Below are 15,132 nucleotides of genomic sequence, written 5' to 3'. Positions count from 1 at the left end.
TTTTATTCTTTAAAGAGATAGAGCTGCTTTGTTGCAGGCTTCATGGGCTTTTCTTTATCATTACTGCTCTTTCTCACTATGATGCATCCTGTTGATCTTCCTCAGAGGATCTTAACATACTTATATAACTTGAAAAATTGAACAATAAGAAAATTGGTATGCTGCATTAAGCTGTGGGCTACTTTATTAAGTTAAGCCCAAACAAGTGGTTATCCAAAGTTAGGTTAATTATTACACATTTTGGTGCGTCTATGACAATTAAATATTTTACTTTTTATATATGAAATTAGGGATTTATTCATTTTTTTCTTCTTTCTTTTCCTTTCTCTTTTTCTTTCTTTTGTTTTTTTTTCTTTCTTTTCAAAACCATGTGTAGCAACATGATAATAGTTGAGAACAGAAAGGGAATTTCTGCAAGGGGATTTCCTTGGCTGGAATTTAGCCAGAAGAACAAAGGTAGCATAGAGACTATCTCATCCTAAAAGCATCATGGAACATTTTATAAGCCTGCCTAATCAAGCTCACATTTGTTAGGCTTGGTGTTAAATTATAGACCACTAATTTATTTTAGGGCAGTGCTTCTTCCCCTTTGATGGATCAGGGCCCCATCTAAGAATCTAAGAAAGGGAAAAATAAACCACTAACTTTTTCAGAAAAATCTACAAATGCTCTTGTACACAAAAATTTACCTAAAACATTGAGAGGTTCATGGATCCCCTCTAAAGCCATTCATGAGTCATTATTGTAGGCATAATAAAGGAACAAATGGGTGATAATAGCTAATCCTTATACGAACCCAGTGAGATCAGAACACTTATTTTCCTATTACACAGATTTGCACACTGAAGCACAGACAGGCCGAATAACAGCTAGGCAACAGTGAAGCCAGGATGTGGACCCAGACACATTTCTTGAGCTTATTCACATAACCACCATGCTATATTCCCCAAGATTATGCATCTGCTAGGGATTTAAGCTAAATCTGAAACTGGATCATTCTTCAAAACATAGCATCTTCTTAAGGATAGTATTACCATATGATCCAGCAATTCCACTTCTGGGTATATACCAAACAAAATTGCAAGAAGGAACTCAAACAGATATTTGTATACTAGAGTTCACAGCAGCATCATTCACAATAGCCAAAAGTTAGAAACAACCCAAATGTTCTTTGACAGATAAACACATTATATGTGTGTACAGTGTCATAGTGTTCAATATTAAAAAGGAAGGAAATTCTGACACGTGCTACATGGAAAACCTTAGAGATATTATACTAACTAAAATAAGACAGATGCAAAAGGACAAATATTATGTGATTACACTTATATGAGATACCTAGAATAGTCATATTCATAGACAGAAAGTATATTGGATGTTACCGGGGCTAAGGAAAAGGGGAAATGGGAAGTTATGGTTCAGAGTGGTATAGAATTTCAGCACAGGATGAAGAAAAAGTTCTGGAGTTAGATAGTAGTGATGGTTGCACAAAAATATGAATGTACTTAATGCCACTAAATTTTACACTTTAAAATGGTTCAAACTGGTTAAAAGTTTATGTTATGAATATTTTACCACTAAAAAAAAAGAATAGCAGTGTAAGTCTGAGTATAAAATAATAGTGACACAGAAGGAATTGGCCTCTCCGATCCAGGAGAACCCTACCCTTAAAAATGACTAGAATGATAAATCTCATGTTATGTATATTTTACCAGAATTAAAAGAATAAAAAACACTATCCTTTTTCTAAAACTATATTGCCTCGTTGGGAAAGAAACTCAAACCATACCCCACTGAAATTGAGGATCCCACGTAGGCTTGTAATAGACTCACTTTTGTCCCTTAAGCCACTTATTTTGATCCTATTGTATTTGTAGCTAGTGGGTTTTTCTTTCACGAATGGATTTAAACATTATTAGTTAGCAGGAAATTTCAGAGTCTTAAAACAATACAAGAAAAGCCTCAAACATATGGTAAAATATTTTTCCATTATACAAGGGTGGTTTCTTTTTTTTTTCAATATAAGAAATTTATTGTCAAATTGGTTTCCATACAACACCCAGTGCTCATCCCAAAAGGTGCCCTCCTCAATACCCATCACCCACCCTCCCCTCCCTCCCACCCCCCATCAACCCTCAGTTTGTTCTCAGTTTTTAAGAGTCTCTTATGCTTTGGCTCTGTCCCACTCTAACCTCCTTTTTTTTTTCCTTCCCCTCCCCCATGGGTTTCTGTTAAGTTTCTCAGGATCCACATAAGAGTGAAACCATATGGTATCTGTCTTCCTCTGTATGGCTTGTTTCACTTAGCATAACACTCTCCAGTTCCATCCATGTTGCTACAAAGGGCCATATTTCATTCTTTCTCATTGCCACGTAGTACTCCATTGTGTATATAAACCACAATTTCTTTATCCATTCATCACTTGATGGACATTTAGGCTCTTTCCATGATTTGGCTATTGTTGAGATTGCTGCTATAAACATTGGGGTACAACTGCCCCTATGCATCAGCACTCCTGTATCCCTCAGGTAAATTCCTAGCAGTGCTATTGCTGGGTCATAGGGTAAGTCTATCTTCAATTTTTTGAGGAACCTCCACACTGCTTTCCAGAGTGGCTGCACCAATTTGCATTCCCACCAACAGTGCAAGAGGGTTCCTGTTTCTCCACATCCTCTCCAGCATCTATAGTCTCCTGATTTGTTCATTTTGGCCACTCTGACTGGCGTGAGGTGATATCTGAGTGTGGTTTTGATTTGTGTTTCCCTGATAAGGAGTGACGTTGAGCATCTTTTCATGTGCCTGTTGGCCACCCGGATGTCTTCTTTAGAGAAGTGTCTATTCATGTTTTCCGCCCATTTCTTCACTGGGTTATTTGTTTTTCGGGTGTGGAATTTGGTGTGTTCTTTATAGATTTTGGATACTAGCCCTTTGTCCAATATGTCATTTGCAAATATCTTTTCCCATTCCGTTGGTTGCCTTTTAGTTTTGTTGGTTGTTTCCTTTGCTGTGCAGAAGCTTTTTATCTTCATAAGGTCCCAGTAGTTCATTTTTGCTTTTAATTCCCTTGCCTTTGGGGATGGGTCAAGTAAGACATTGCTACGGCTGAGGTCAGAGAGGCCTTTTCCTGCTTTCTCCTCTAGGGTGTTGATGGTTTCCTGTCTCACATTCAGGTCCTTTATCCATTTTGAGTTTATTTTTGTGAATGGTATGAGAAAGTGGTCTAGTTTCATTCTTCTGCATGTTGCTGTCCAGTTCTCCCAGCACCATTTGTTAAAGAGACTGTCTTTTTTCCATTGGATGTTCTTTCCTGCTTTGTCAAAGATGAGCTGGCCATACATTTGTGGGTCTAGTTCTGGGGTTTCTATTCTATTCCATTGGTCTACGTGTCTGTTTTTGTGCCAATACCATGCTGTCTTGATGATGACAGCTTTGTAGTAGAGGCTAAAGTCTGGGATTGTGATGCCTCCTGCTTTGGTCTTCTTCTTCAAAATTACTTTGGCTATTCAGGGCTTTTGTGGTTCCATATGAATTTTAGGATTGCTTGTTCTAGTTTCGAGAAGAATGCTGGTGCAATTTTGATTGGGATTGCATTGAATGTGTAGATAGCTTTGGGTAGTATTGACATTTTGACAATATTTATTCTTCCAATCCATGAGTAGGGAATGTCTTTCCATTTCTTTATATCTTCTTCAATTTCCTTCATGAGCTTTCTATAGTTTTCAGCATACAGATCTTTTACATCTTTGGTTAGATTTATTCCTAGGTATTTTACGCTTCTTGGTGCAATTGTGAATGGGAACAGTTTCTTTATTTGTCTTTCTGTTGCTTCATTGTTAGTGTATAAGAATGCAACTGATTTCGGTACACTGATTTTGTACCCTGGAACTTTGCTAAATTCATGCATCAGTTCTAGCAGACTTTTGGTGGAGTCTATCGGATTTTCCATGTATAATATCATGTCATCTAAAAAAGTGAAAGCTTAACTTCATCTTTGCCAATTTTGATGCCTTTGATTTCCTTTTGTTGTCTGATTGCTGATGCTAGAACTTCCAACACTATGTTAAACAACAGCGGTGAGAGTGGGCATCCCTGTCGTGTTCCTGATCTCAGGGAAAAAGCTCAGTTTTTCCCCATTGAGGATGATGTTAGCTGTGGGCTTTTCATAAATGGCTTTTATGATGTTTAAGTATGTTCCTTCTATCCCGACTTTCTCGAGGGTTTTTATTAAGAAAGTTTGCTGAATTTTGTCAAAGGCCTTTTCTGCATCGATTGACAGGGTCATATGGTTCTTTTCTTTTATTAATGTGATGTATCACGTTGATTGATTTGTGAATGTTGAACCAGCCCTGCATCCCAGGAATGAATCCCACTTGATCATGGTGAATAATTCTTTTTATATGCTGTTGAATTTGATTTGCTAGTATCTTATTGAGAATTTTTGCATCCATATTCATCAGGGATATTGGCCTGTAGTTCCCTTTTTTTACTGGGTCTCTGTCTGGTTTAGGAATCAAAGTAATTCTGGCTTCATAGAATGAGTCTGGAAGTTTTCCTTCCCTTTCTATTTTTTGGAATACCTTGAGAAGGATAGGTATTATCTCTGCTTTAAACGTCTGGTAGAACTCCCCTGGGAAGCCATCTGGTCCTGGACTCTTATTTGTTGGGAGATTTTTGATGACTGATTCAATTTCTTCGCTGGTTATGGGTTTGTACAAGCTTTCTATTTCCTCCTGATTGAGTTTTGGAAGTGTGTGGGTGTTTAGGAATTTGTCCATTTCTTCCAGGTTGTCCAGTTTGTTGGCATATAATTTTTCATAGTATTCCCTGATAATTGCTTGTACCTCTGAGGGATTGGTTGTAATAATTCCATTTTCATTCATGATTTTATCTATTTGGGTCATCTCCCTTTTTTTTTTTGAGAAGCCTGGCTAGAGGTTTGTCAATTTTGTTTATCTTTTCAAAAAACCAACTCTTGGTTTCATTGATCTGCTCTACAGTTTTTTTAGATTCTATATTGTTTATTTCTGCTCTGATCTTTATTATTTCTCTTCTTCTGCTGGGTTTAGGCTGCCTTTGCTGTTCTGCTTCTATTTCCTTTAGGTGTGCTGTTAGATTTTGTATTTGGGATTTTTCTTGTTTCTTGAGATAGGCCTGGATTGCAATATACTTTCCTCTCAGGACTGTCTTCGCTGCATCCCAAAGCGTTTGGATTTTTGTATTTTCATTTTCGTTGTTTCCATATATTTTTTTAACTTCTTCTCTAATTGCCTGGTTGACCCATTCATTCTTTAGTAGGGTGTTCTTTAACCTCCATGCTTTTGGAGGTTTTCCAGACTTTTTCCTGTGGTTGATTTCAAGCTTCATAACATTGTGGTCTGAAAGTATGCATGGTATGATTTCAATTCTTGTATACTTATGAAGGGCTGTTTTGTGATCTATCTTGGAGAATGTTCCATGTCTACTCGAGAAGAAAGTATATTCTGTTGCTTTGGGATGCAGAATTCTAAATATATGTGTCAAGTCCATTTGATCCAATGTATCATTCAGGGCCCTTGTTTCTTTATTGACCATGTGTCTAGATGATCTACCATTTCTGTAAGTGGGGTGTTAAAGTCCCCTGCAATTACCACATTCTTATCAATAAGGTTGCTTATGTTTGTGAGTAATTGTTTTATATATTTGGGGGCTCCTGTATTCGGCGCATAGACATTTATAATTGTTAGCTCTTCCTGATGGATAGACCCTGTGATTATTATATAATGCCCTTCTTCATCTCTTGTTACAGCCTTTAATTTAAAGTCTAGTTTGTCTGATATAAGTATGGCTACTCCAGCTTTCTTTTGACTTCCAGTAACATGATAAATAGTTCTCCATCCCCTCACTCTCAATCTGAAGGTGTCCTCAGGTCTAAAATGAGTCTCCTGTAGACAGCAAATAGATGGGTCTTGTTTTTTTATCCATTCTGATACCCTATGTCTTTTGGTTGGCGCATTTAGTCCATTTACATTCAGTGTTATTATAGAAATATATGGGTTTAGAGTCATTGTGATGTCTGTAGGTTTCTTGCTTGTAGCGATGTCTCTGGTACTTTGTCTCACAGGATCCCCCTTAGGATCTCTTGTAGGGCTGGTTTAGTGGTGACAAATTCCTTCAGTTTTTGTTTGTTTGGGAAGACCTTTATCTCTTCTTCTATTCTAAATGACAAACTTGCTGGGTAAAGGATTCTCGGCTGCATATTTTTTTTCTGTTCATCACATTGAAGATCTTCTGTCATTCCTTTCTGGCCTGCCAAGTTTCGGTAGAGAGATTGGTCACGAGTCTTATAGGTCTCCCTTTATATGTTAGAGCACGTTAATCTCTAGCTGCTTTCAGAATTTTCTCTTTCTCCTTGTATTTTGCCAGTTTCACTATGATATGTCGTGCAGAAGATCGATTCAAGTTATGTCTGAAGGGAGTTCTCTGTGCCTCTTGGATTTCAATGCCTTTTTCCTTCCCCAGATCAGGGAAGTTCTCAGCTATTATTTCTTCAAGTACACCTTCAGCACCTTTCCCTCTCTCTTCCTCATCTGGAATACCAATTATGTGTATATTATTTCTCTTTAGTGCATCACTTAGTTCTCTAATTTTCCCCTGATACTCTTGGATTTTTTTATCTCTCTTTTTCTCAGCTTCTTCTTTTTCCATAATTTTATCTTCTAGTTCACCTATTCTCTCCTCTGCCTCTTCAATCCGAACCGTGGCTGTCTCCATTTTATTTTGCAGCTCATTGATAGCATTTTTTAGCTCCTCCTGACTGTTCCTTAGTCCCTTGATCTCTGTAGCAATAGATTCTCTGCTGTCCTCTATACTGTTTTCAAGCCCAGGGATTAATTTTATGACTATTATTCTAAATTCACTTTCTGTTATATTGTTTAAATCGTTTTTGATCAGTTCATTAGCTGTCGTTATTTCCTGGAGATTCTTTTGAGAGGAATTCTTCCATTTGGTCATTTTGGATAGTCCCTGCAGTGGTGCGGGACTGCGGGGCACTTCCCCTGTGCTGTCTTGAATAACTTGCGTTGGTGGGCGGGGCCACAGTCAGACCTGATGTCTGCCCCCAGCCCACCGCTGGGGCCATAGTCAGACTGGTGTGTACCTTATCTTCCCCTCTCCTGGGGGTGGGATTCACTGTGGGGTGGCGTGGCCCATCTGGGCTACTTGCACAGTGCCAGGCTTGTGGTGCTGGGGATCTGGCGTATTAGCTGGGGTGGATCAGCAAGGTGCACAGGGGCGGGAGGGGCAGGCTCAGCTCGCTTTTCCTTCAGTGATCCACTTCAGGAGGGGCCCTGTGGCACCGAGAGGGAGTCAGACCCGCCGGAGGGATGGATCCGCAGAAGCACAGCGTTGGGTGTTTGCTCAGAGCAAGCAAGTTCCCTGGCAGGAACTGGTTCTCTTTGGGATTTTGGCTGGGGGATGGGCGAGGGAGATGGCACTGGCGAGCGCCTTTGTTCCCCACCAAGCTGTGCTCTGTCGTCCGGGGCTCAACAACTCTCCCTCTGGTTGTCCTCCAGCCCTCCCATTCTCTGAGCAGAGCTGTTAGTTTATAACCTTCCAGATGTTAAGTCCCGCTTGCTGTCGGAACACACTCCGTCTGGCCCCTCCGCTTTTGCAAGCCAGACTCAGGGGCTCTGCTTGGCCTGTGGGCTGCCCCTCTGCCCTGGCTCCCTCCCACCAGTCTGTGGAGCGCGCACCGCCTCACTGCCCTTCCTACCCTCTTGCGTGGACCTCTCATCTGCACTTGGCTCCGGAGACTCCGTTCTGCTAGTCTTCTGGCGGTTTGCTGGGTTATTTAGGCAGGTGTAGGTGGAATCCAAGTGATCAGCAGGACGCAGTGAGCTCAGAGTCTTCCTACGCTGCCATCTTCCCCTCAAGACAAGAGTGGTTTCTGTAAATTTAAATTATTCCTAAGCCTTGTCCTCCCCCAAAATAAGAAAACCTTCTATATATCGATTTTTCTAATTGCTAATTTTCTAATTGGCAATGTGATTTATTTGATACATTCAAACATTAATCATTCTATAATAAGTTAATCAAATGTTTAGAGTTTAGACCATGAGCTTAGCCGAGTAAAGATGGTAGAGATGAGTAAGTGCAGGCCATTCCAGTCTGAGGGAACATCAGTGCTCACTGAGGCACAGCTGCAGAAATGTCATCCCTTACTGTCTTATCTGGGCTAGATAAGCTATTATTCCCTCTTGGAAGAAAGATGAGCTAATTATTATAGGCTTTTCTCTTCTTGCCCACCATTGACTTCATCATTTACTTGTTATAATTTCTCCACAGTGAAGGAGAAAGGTATTAAATGACTAGAAATAATTTTATTACTAACAACTGTTAGCTTGTTTGTTAGCTTATTTAAAAGTAAGAATGAAGATGTTTCAGGTTATAAAAAGAAAACATTGTACTATAGGGTCTTATTCCATATTCCTAATTAGGTATTACATGTGTCCTCATCTCAGCAAAGAGTTTAGATTTTGAATATGCTTTACTCTCTAAAGAGTCTTAACTTAGGTGTGTGTGTGTGTGTGTGTGTGTGTGTGTGTGTACTCATGTGAGTAGATCCCTGAAAGTTGAAAAGAAGAGGTCAAGTAGGATGTGAGTCACTTATTAAATATGGCTTCTAAGGACCTGACATTTTGCTATTTGTCACTCCATTTTACAAAAGAGAAAGCATTTTCTTTTTTTGTTATTTTATTTATTTATTTTGAGAAAAAGCAAGACAGTACAAGCAGGGGAGAGGCAGAGAGAGAGGGAGACAGAATCCCAAGCAGACTTGGGCTGTCTACTCAGAGCCCAACACAGGGCTTGGTCCCATGCACTGTGAGATCATGACCTGAGCCAAAATCAAGAGTCAGATGTTTAACTGACTGAGCCACCCAGGGACCCCTGACAAAGCATTTTCAAACAGGTGAAGTGACCTGACAGTAATTCTTCATTGTTTAGCTATGGAACCAGTGTTGTCCCACAGGAATGGCAAGCCAGTTGGCTTTCAACATCATAATAAAGTAAAGACACCAAAACTCCTGTGTTTCCCATAAAACTACCATAAAGACCTTCTTATAGCAGATGGTCAATTAAAATTCGGTAGCTAAAAGAAGTGAAAATTTGTAAAATAGTAGTGAGAGGCTTTTCAGACTGTATTCTTGGAGTACTAGTGTTCTAGAGTTTTTTAGGTGTCTGGTGAAGAGTGAAGGAGGGTAGAGAGATGGGGTGGATGAGCAAGTAGGGCTGTGCACCACCACCCCCAAAAATTCAAATACCAACTAACCATTAACCTGTATGGTTTATTTAAATCTGTTAAGTTCCCATATGTGCTGTCTTTTGATAAAAGGATTTTGCCACTTAAGAAAAAAAGTATTTGAAGACCACAAGACTGCATTGCATCATGGAGTATGTGTCATCAGTGAGGACCAAGTTCGCCTAAGCCTACCTGCTAGCAGGCAGTCAGTGGGAACTTGCATTCTCATTGGTTTCCCATCCCATGCTTGCTGTGAGACATGAGAACTCTGTTTACAGGCTTCTCCAGAGAGTATATTACCCCTGCTAACTGACCCATCAGTCAAATTCAGGCCTTCTCAAATGCTCACAGCTTTACATTATTCTTTCTTTTCCTTTTGCCCACCTTTATTCAAAGCACATGACCACCACTGGTGAGATGATAGCTACCTTCCTCAGGCCCTTATCTCTGCCCTAGCAATTCTATGAGGGATGTTTTAAAGCACCCTCTCTTTCAAAGTGCAAACTAATTGCTTGGTGATTTATTGTTGTGTATGGAATTGCAAAGTAATCTGAAAAATGCCAGCAAAGTGTCAAATAGAGACCTACCTTCCTGTTGACCTTTTTTTGGTCAAATACCTAATTGTTTGGCTCTTAGCTGTGTTTAAACTATAAAGGACAGAAGATATTAGGAAATTCTTTCAAATTGGTACTACCACATCTACTCTGAGACATCTGAAAAATGGATTGCACCTCCCTTATTTTTACAGTAATTCTTGCTAGAAAACAAAGCATCAGCTCAAATTTCTTTGACCTGTTTTCTAAGAGGGCTTGGCTTCCATAATTTCTTCTGTGTTTTAAGGTCACATGTATGATGTAGTGGAGCGGTATTTTTGTAGTGTACTTTATAGTACCTTGAGTATGTACAATACTTTTAGGCCCATTTTATAGGCTTTTAGAGTATAGAGCATTTTTCCCTTTTAAAGTATTAGGCATTTCTGTAATTTATTTGATACACTCAGACATTAATCATTCTATAATAAGTTAATCAAATGTTTAGAGTTTAGACCATGAGCTTAGCCGAGTAAAGATGGTAGAGATGAGTAAGTGCAGGCCATTCCAGTCTGAGGGAACATCAGTGCTCACTGAGGCACAGCTGCAGAAATGTCATCCCTTACTGTCTGTTTTCAGATGTCAGACAACAGCATGAACTTTTGCAAAATAAGTAAACTTGTTCCATAAGTAATGCCTAAGAAGTGAAGAAATATTAGTAGATAGGTCTGTAAAAATGCCTGCAAAGTGAGTCTCCCATGAAGAAAAGAAGGTCTAGAACAATACAACCTGCTTCAGGAAACCTTATAATTCTGATTATGTCACGAGACTGCATACTCTTCTCAAACCTTTTCTAATTGCAGTCTCCCCATTGTTTGATTTTACATCTCCTTCTGTCCTACATTCTCCATAGAGTATATGTGTTATATGTGCCCTTTTATATTTTTAAGTAAATTTCATACATATGAATTTGCTATGAGAAATATTTAATAGTATTGTGAAATCATTGAGCTAATTGGAAACATCTTATAGCTTCATCAGTAAGTTTTGAGATGTGGTTGCTTTTAAGAAATAACATTTGTCACCTCAAGGAAATGTAATTGAATAAATGAGAGAGATATGGGTCAGGAACCTGGGTGTCTTGAGTGTTTTCACCTTTGCACTGGTAGTCCTAATGAATGCCCACTCAACAACAGCATTCTTACATTCATTCCCCTTTAAGGTGCTGTAGGCGAGTCTCAGGTCTCCAAGATCCAGAATACAATTCAGACTTGAAGTTGAAATGAGAAAAGTGGGATTTAGTATAGGCTGAATGTCTTACCTCTGAAACTTAGGCACATCAGACAAATGCAAATTGAGAGACATTTTACAGAGTATCTGACTGGTATTCCTCAAAAATACCAAGTTTGTACAAAATAAGGAATATCTGAGAAATTGTCACAACTAGAGGAGCCTGAGGAGACATGATGCCTAAATGGCAATGTATTTTGAAGGGGATCTGGGAGCAGAAAAAAGATAATAGGTAAATATTAAGGAAATATGAATAAAGTATAGAATTTAGTTGATAAGATATTGATACTGGTTCATTTGTTGTAAAAAATGCACCATAGAAATGTCAGATATTGACACTGGGGGATACTGTGTGCAGGGTACATGAATACCGTAGTATCTTTGCAAATTTTCCCTAAATTGAAACCATCCTAAAATAAAGTTGATTTTAAAAAACTAAACTAGGGGTGCCTGGATGGCTCAGTTGGTTAAGCGTCTGATTCTTGGTTTTGGCTCAGGTCATGATCTCATGGTTCACGAGTTTGAGCCCCACATTAGGCTCTGTGCTGATAGTGCAGAGCCTGCTGGGGATTCTCATATTCTCTCTCTCTCTCTCTCTCTCTCTCTCTGTCTCTCTCTCTCCCACTCTTTCTGCCCTTCCCCTACTCACATGCACGTGTGCTGCTTCTGTCTCTCTCAAAATAAATAAACTGAAAAAAAATTTTTAAGAAAAAATAAAACCAAAAAAATTTGCCTATTGTATTATACCATTCATAAGCAAGACTTAGAATTACCACATAAAAATAATAGACTGAGGAAAACAAAAAACAAACAATAAAAACTCTCTTCCCAATTATCATTCACCCATGTTTATATAGGACCACTTTCTTACACCATACACAAAAATATATTCAAAATGGGTGAAAAACCTAAATGTGAGACAGGAAACCATCAGAATCCTAGAGGAGAACACAGGCAACAACCTCTTTAACCTCAGCTGCAGCAACTTCTTACTAGACACGTCTCTGGAGGCAAGGGAAACAAAAGCAAAAATGAACTATTGGGACTTCACCAAGATAAAAAGCTTCTGCACAGCAAAGGAAACAATCAACAAAACTAAAAGGCAACCAACAGAATGGGAAAAGATATTTGCAAATGACATATTGGTTAAAGGGCTAGTATTCAAAATCTATAAAGAACTTATCAAACTCAACATCAAAAAAATAAGTAATCCAGTTAAGAAATGGGCAGAAGACATGAACAGACATTTGTCTAAAGAAGATATACAAATGGCTAACAGACACATGAAAAAATGCTCAACATCACTCATCATCAGGGAAATGCAAATCAAAACCACAATGAGATATCACCTCACATCTGTCAGAATAGCTAAAATTAACAACACAGGAAATAACAGGTGTTGGCAAAGATGCAGAGAAAGGGGAATTCTCTTACGCTGTTGATGGGAATGCAAACTGGTGCAGCTATTCTGGAAAACAGTATGGAGATTTCCTCAAAAAAGTTAAAAATAGGACTACCCCCACAATTGCACTACTAGGTATTTACCCAAAGGATACAGAAATACTGATTTGAAGGGATGCATGAGCTCCACTGTTTATTGGAATGGGCTAAATGGGTGATGGGCATTAAGGAGGGCACTTGTGATGAGTCCTGGGTGTTATATATAGGTTTGGAATCACTAAATTCTACTCCTGAAACCAATACTACACTATGTGTTAACTAACAAATTTAAATAAAATCTTGGAAGGAAAAGAAGTCTATATTTGCACTATGAAAAATAAAGGGAGCACTACGCATTTTAGTGTTTAGACTTGTCTTCTTCAGACTATATCACATAAATATCGCCTAGAGAAACTCACATATTCTAGTAATTGCCAATTAACAATATAATTATGTGTGCTTCATCAGACTTTGCCAAAATTAAGAAAAATAAATCTTTCTACCTACAATAGTTAGTTGCTCCTCAATCTACTTTATCATTACATTTGCATAACCTTCATTAAAATGCCTCAGTCCCATTCAGGATTCTTACAGAACTTCAAGAATGGCCACCTTGGGTGGTATAAATAAGCTGGTTCTTTTGTTTGAGATTCTTTTTCCTAACAGCTTTTTTTGAGGTTTAATTGACTTACACTGCACATATAAAAGTATACACTTAGAAAAGTTTGGGCATAAATGTACACCTGTGAAACCACCACAATCAACATAGCCAACCAGTCATTCCTCAAAACTTTTACATGCGTTTTGTAAATACTCCATCCCAACCCTCTTTCTTCTGCCTGGCTCTTGACCACCCCTGGTTTGTTTACTGCCAGTATAAATTAGTATGTATTTTCTAGAACTTTATGTATATAGAATCATACATTATGTATTCTATACTCTCTGACTTCTTGCACTCAGCATACTTGTTTTCAGACCTGTCCGTATTGTGGAATGTATCAATAGTTCCTTTTTATTGGTAAATAGTATTCCATTGTATGGTTGTACCGCTGTTTGAGCTTGTTGGTATCAATGCCCATTTAAGTTATTAAGTTTGTTTGTAGTTTTGGGATATTACACATAAGGTTGCTCTGAACATTCATATGTAAGCCTTTCTGTGGATATGCACTTTTATTTCCCTTGAATAAATATCTGGGATTTAAATGGATGAATCTTATGATAGGAGTATGTTTACATTTTAAATTACCAAATTATTTTTATTGGTCTTCCTAATCCATTTAAGTCCAAATTTCTAGATTCAAGGATTCCTTAATATTTAAAATAATAAGCTTTTTTGAATATTGCAAAGTTTGTTATTTCTATTAATTTCATATTTGTTTTCTATACTTACTGTTTTGTAGGCAAGCAAAGGTCGAACTACAATTGTCATAGCACACCGACTTTCCACTATTCGAAGTGCAGATCTGATTGTGACCATACAAGATGGGATGGTGGCAGAAAAAGGAATACATGCTGAATTAATGGCAAAACAAGGTCTATATTATTCGCTTGTAATGTCACAGGTAATGTTTATGTAACATAATGCTATGTTAGCAGGGTTGGTTTTTTTTTAACCTTTCAGAGATCATACCACAGAGGTCCTGAATCATAATCTTAGTAGATTTCACAAAGCAACCAAGGCTTATTTATAATTCCTCTGTGAATAAATGCAATGTGACTAATATCCCCAGCATTTTGCTAGATAATATGATGAAAATTAAAGAATTAATGGGTACCTAGCACCTAATATTTGCCAGGCACACTGCAAACAGGCTTCCAAAGAAGACATCCAGATGACCAACATGAAAAAATGCTCAACATCACTCATCATCAGGGAAATTCAAATCAAAACTACAGTGAGATATCACCTCACACCTATCAAAATGGTGAAAATCAAAAACACAAGAAATGGATGCCTGTATGGCTCACTTGGTTAAGCATCCAACTCCAGATTTTGGCTCAGATCATGGTCTCATGGTACATGGGGTCAAGCCCCACATCGGACTCTACACTGAGAGCCCTCTCTCTCTCTGCCCCACACCTGCACACGCACTCTCTTTCTCTCTTTCTTTCTCTCAAAATAAATTAAAAAAAGAAAAGAAAAAAGAAACAACAAGTGTTAGTGAGGGTGTGAAGAAAAACCCTCATGCACTATTGGTGGGAATGTAAACTGATTAAGCCACTGTGGAAAACAGAATAGAGGGTCCTCAAAAAGTTGAAAGTAAAACTGTCCTATTATCCAGTAGTTGCACTACTTGGTATTCACCCAAAAAATACAAAAACACTAATTCAAAGGGATACATGTACCCCTGTATTTATTGCAACTTTATTTACAATAGCCAAATTATAGAAACAGCCCAAGTGTCCTTTGATTGATAAATGGGTAAAGAAGATGTGGTGTATATATACAGTGGAATATTATTCAGCCATAAAAAATTATGAAATCTTACCATTTGAAATGACATGGACAGAGCTAGAGAGTGTAATGCTCAGTGAAAATAGGTCAGTACGCAGGTCAAGATGTATGGAATTGTTGAATCACTATATTGTATGCGT

The 15,132-nt window shown here is 38.3% G+C and overlaps 1 protein-coding gene across 1 annotated transcript in view; it reads left to right on the top strand.

The window, feature by feature from the left end:
- ABCB5 (ATP binding cassette subfamily B member 5) overlaps positions 1-15,132 on the top strand; it is a 139,424-nt gene that overhangs the window by 66,459 nt on the left and 57,833 nt on the right. The window contains exon 15 of the mRNA XM_058724866.1: positions 13,938-14,099. Coding sequence (XP_058580849.1) covers positions 13,938-14,099 — 162 coding nt within the window. The remainder of the gene's footprint in view (positions 1-13,937; positions 14,100-15,132) is intronic.

Source organism: Neofelis nebulosa, chromosome 4, assembly GCF_028018385.1.
Source record: "Neofelis nebulosa isolate mNeoNeb1 chromosome 4, mNeoNeb1.pri, whole genome shotgun sequence".
Taxonomy (NCBI): domain Eukaryota; kingdom Metazoa; phylum Chordata; class Mammalia; order Carnivora; family Felidae; genus Neofelis; species Neofelis nebulosa.
The sequence above is the reverse complement of the archived record's forward strand: the minus strand, read 5'-3'. Positions and strand labels throughout refer to the sequence as shown.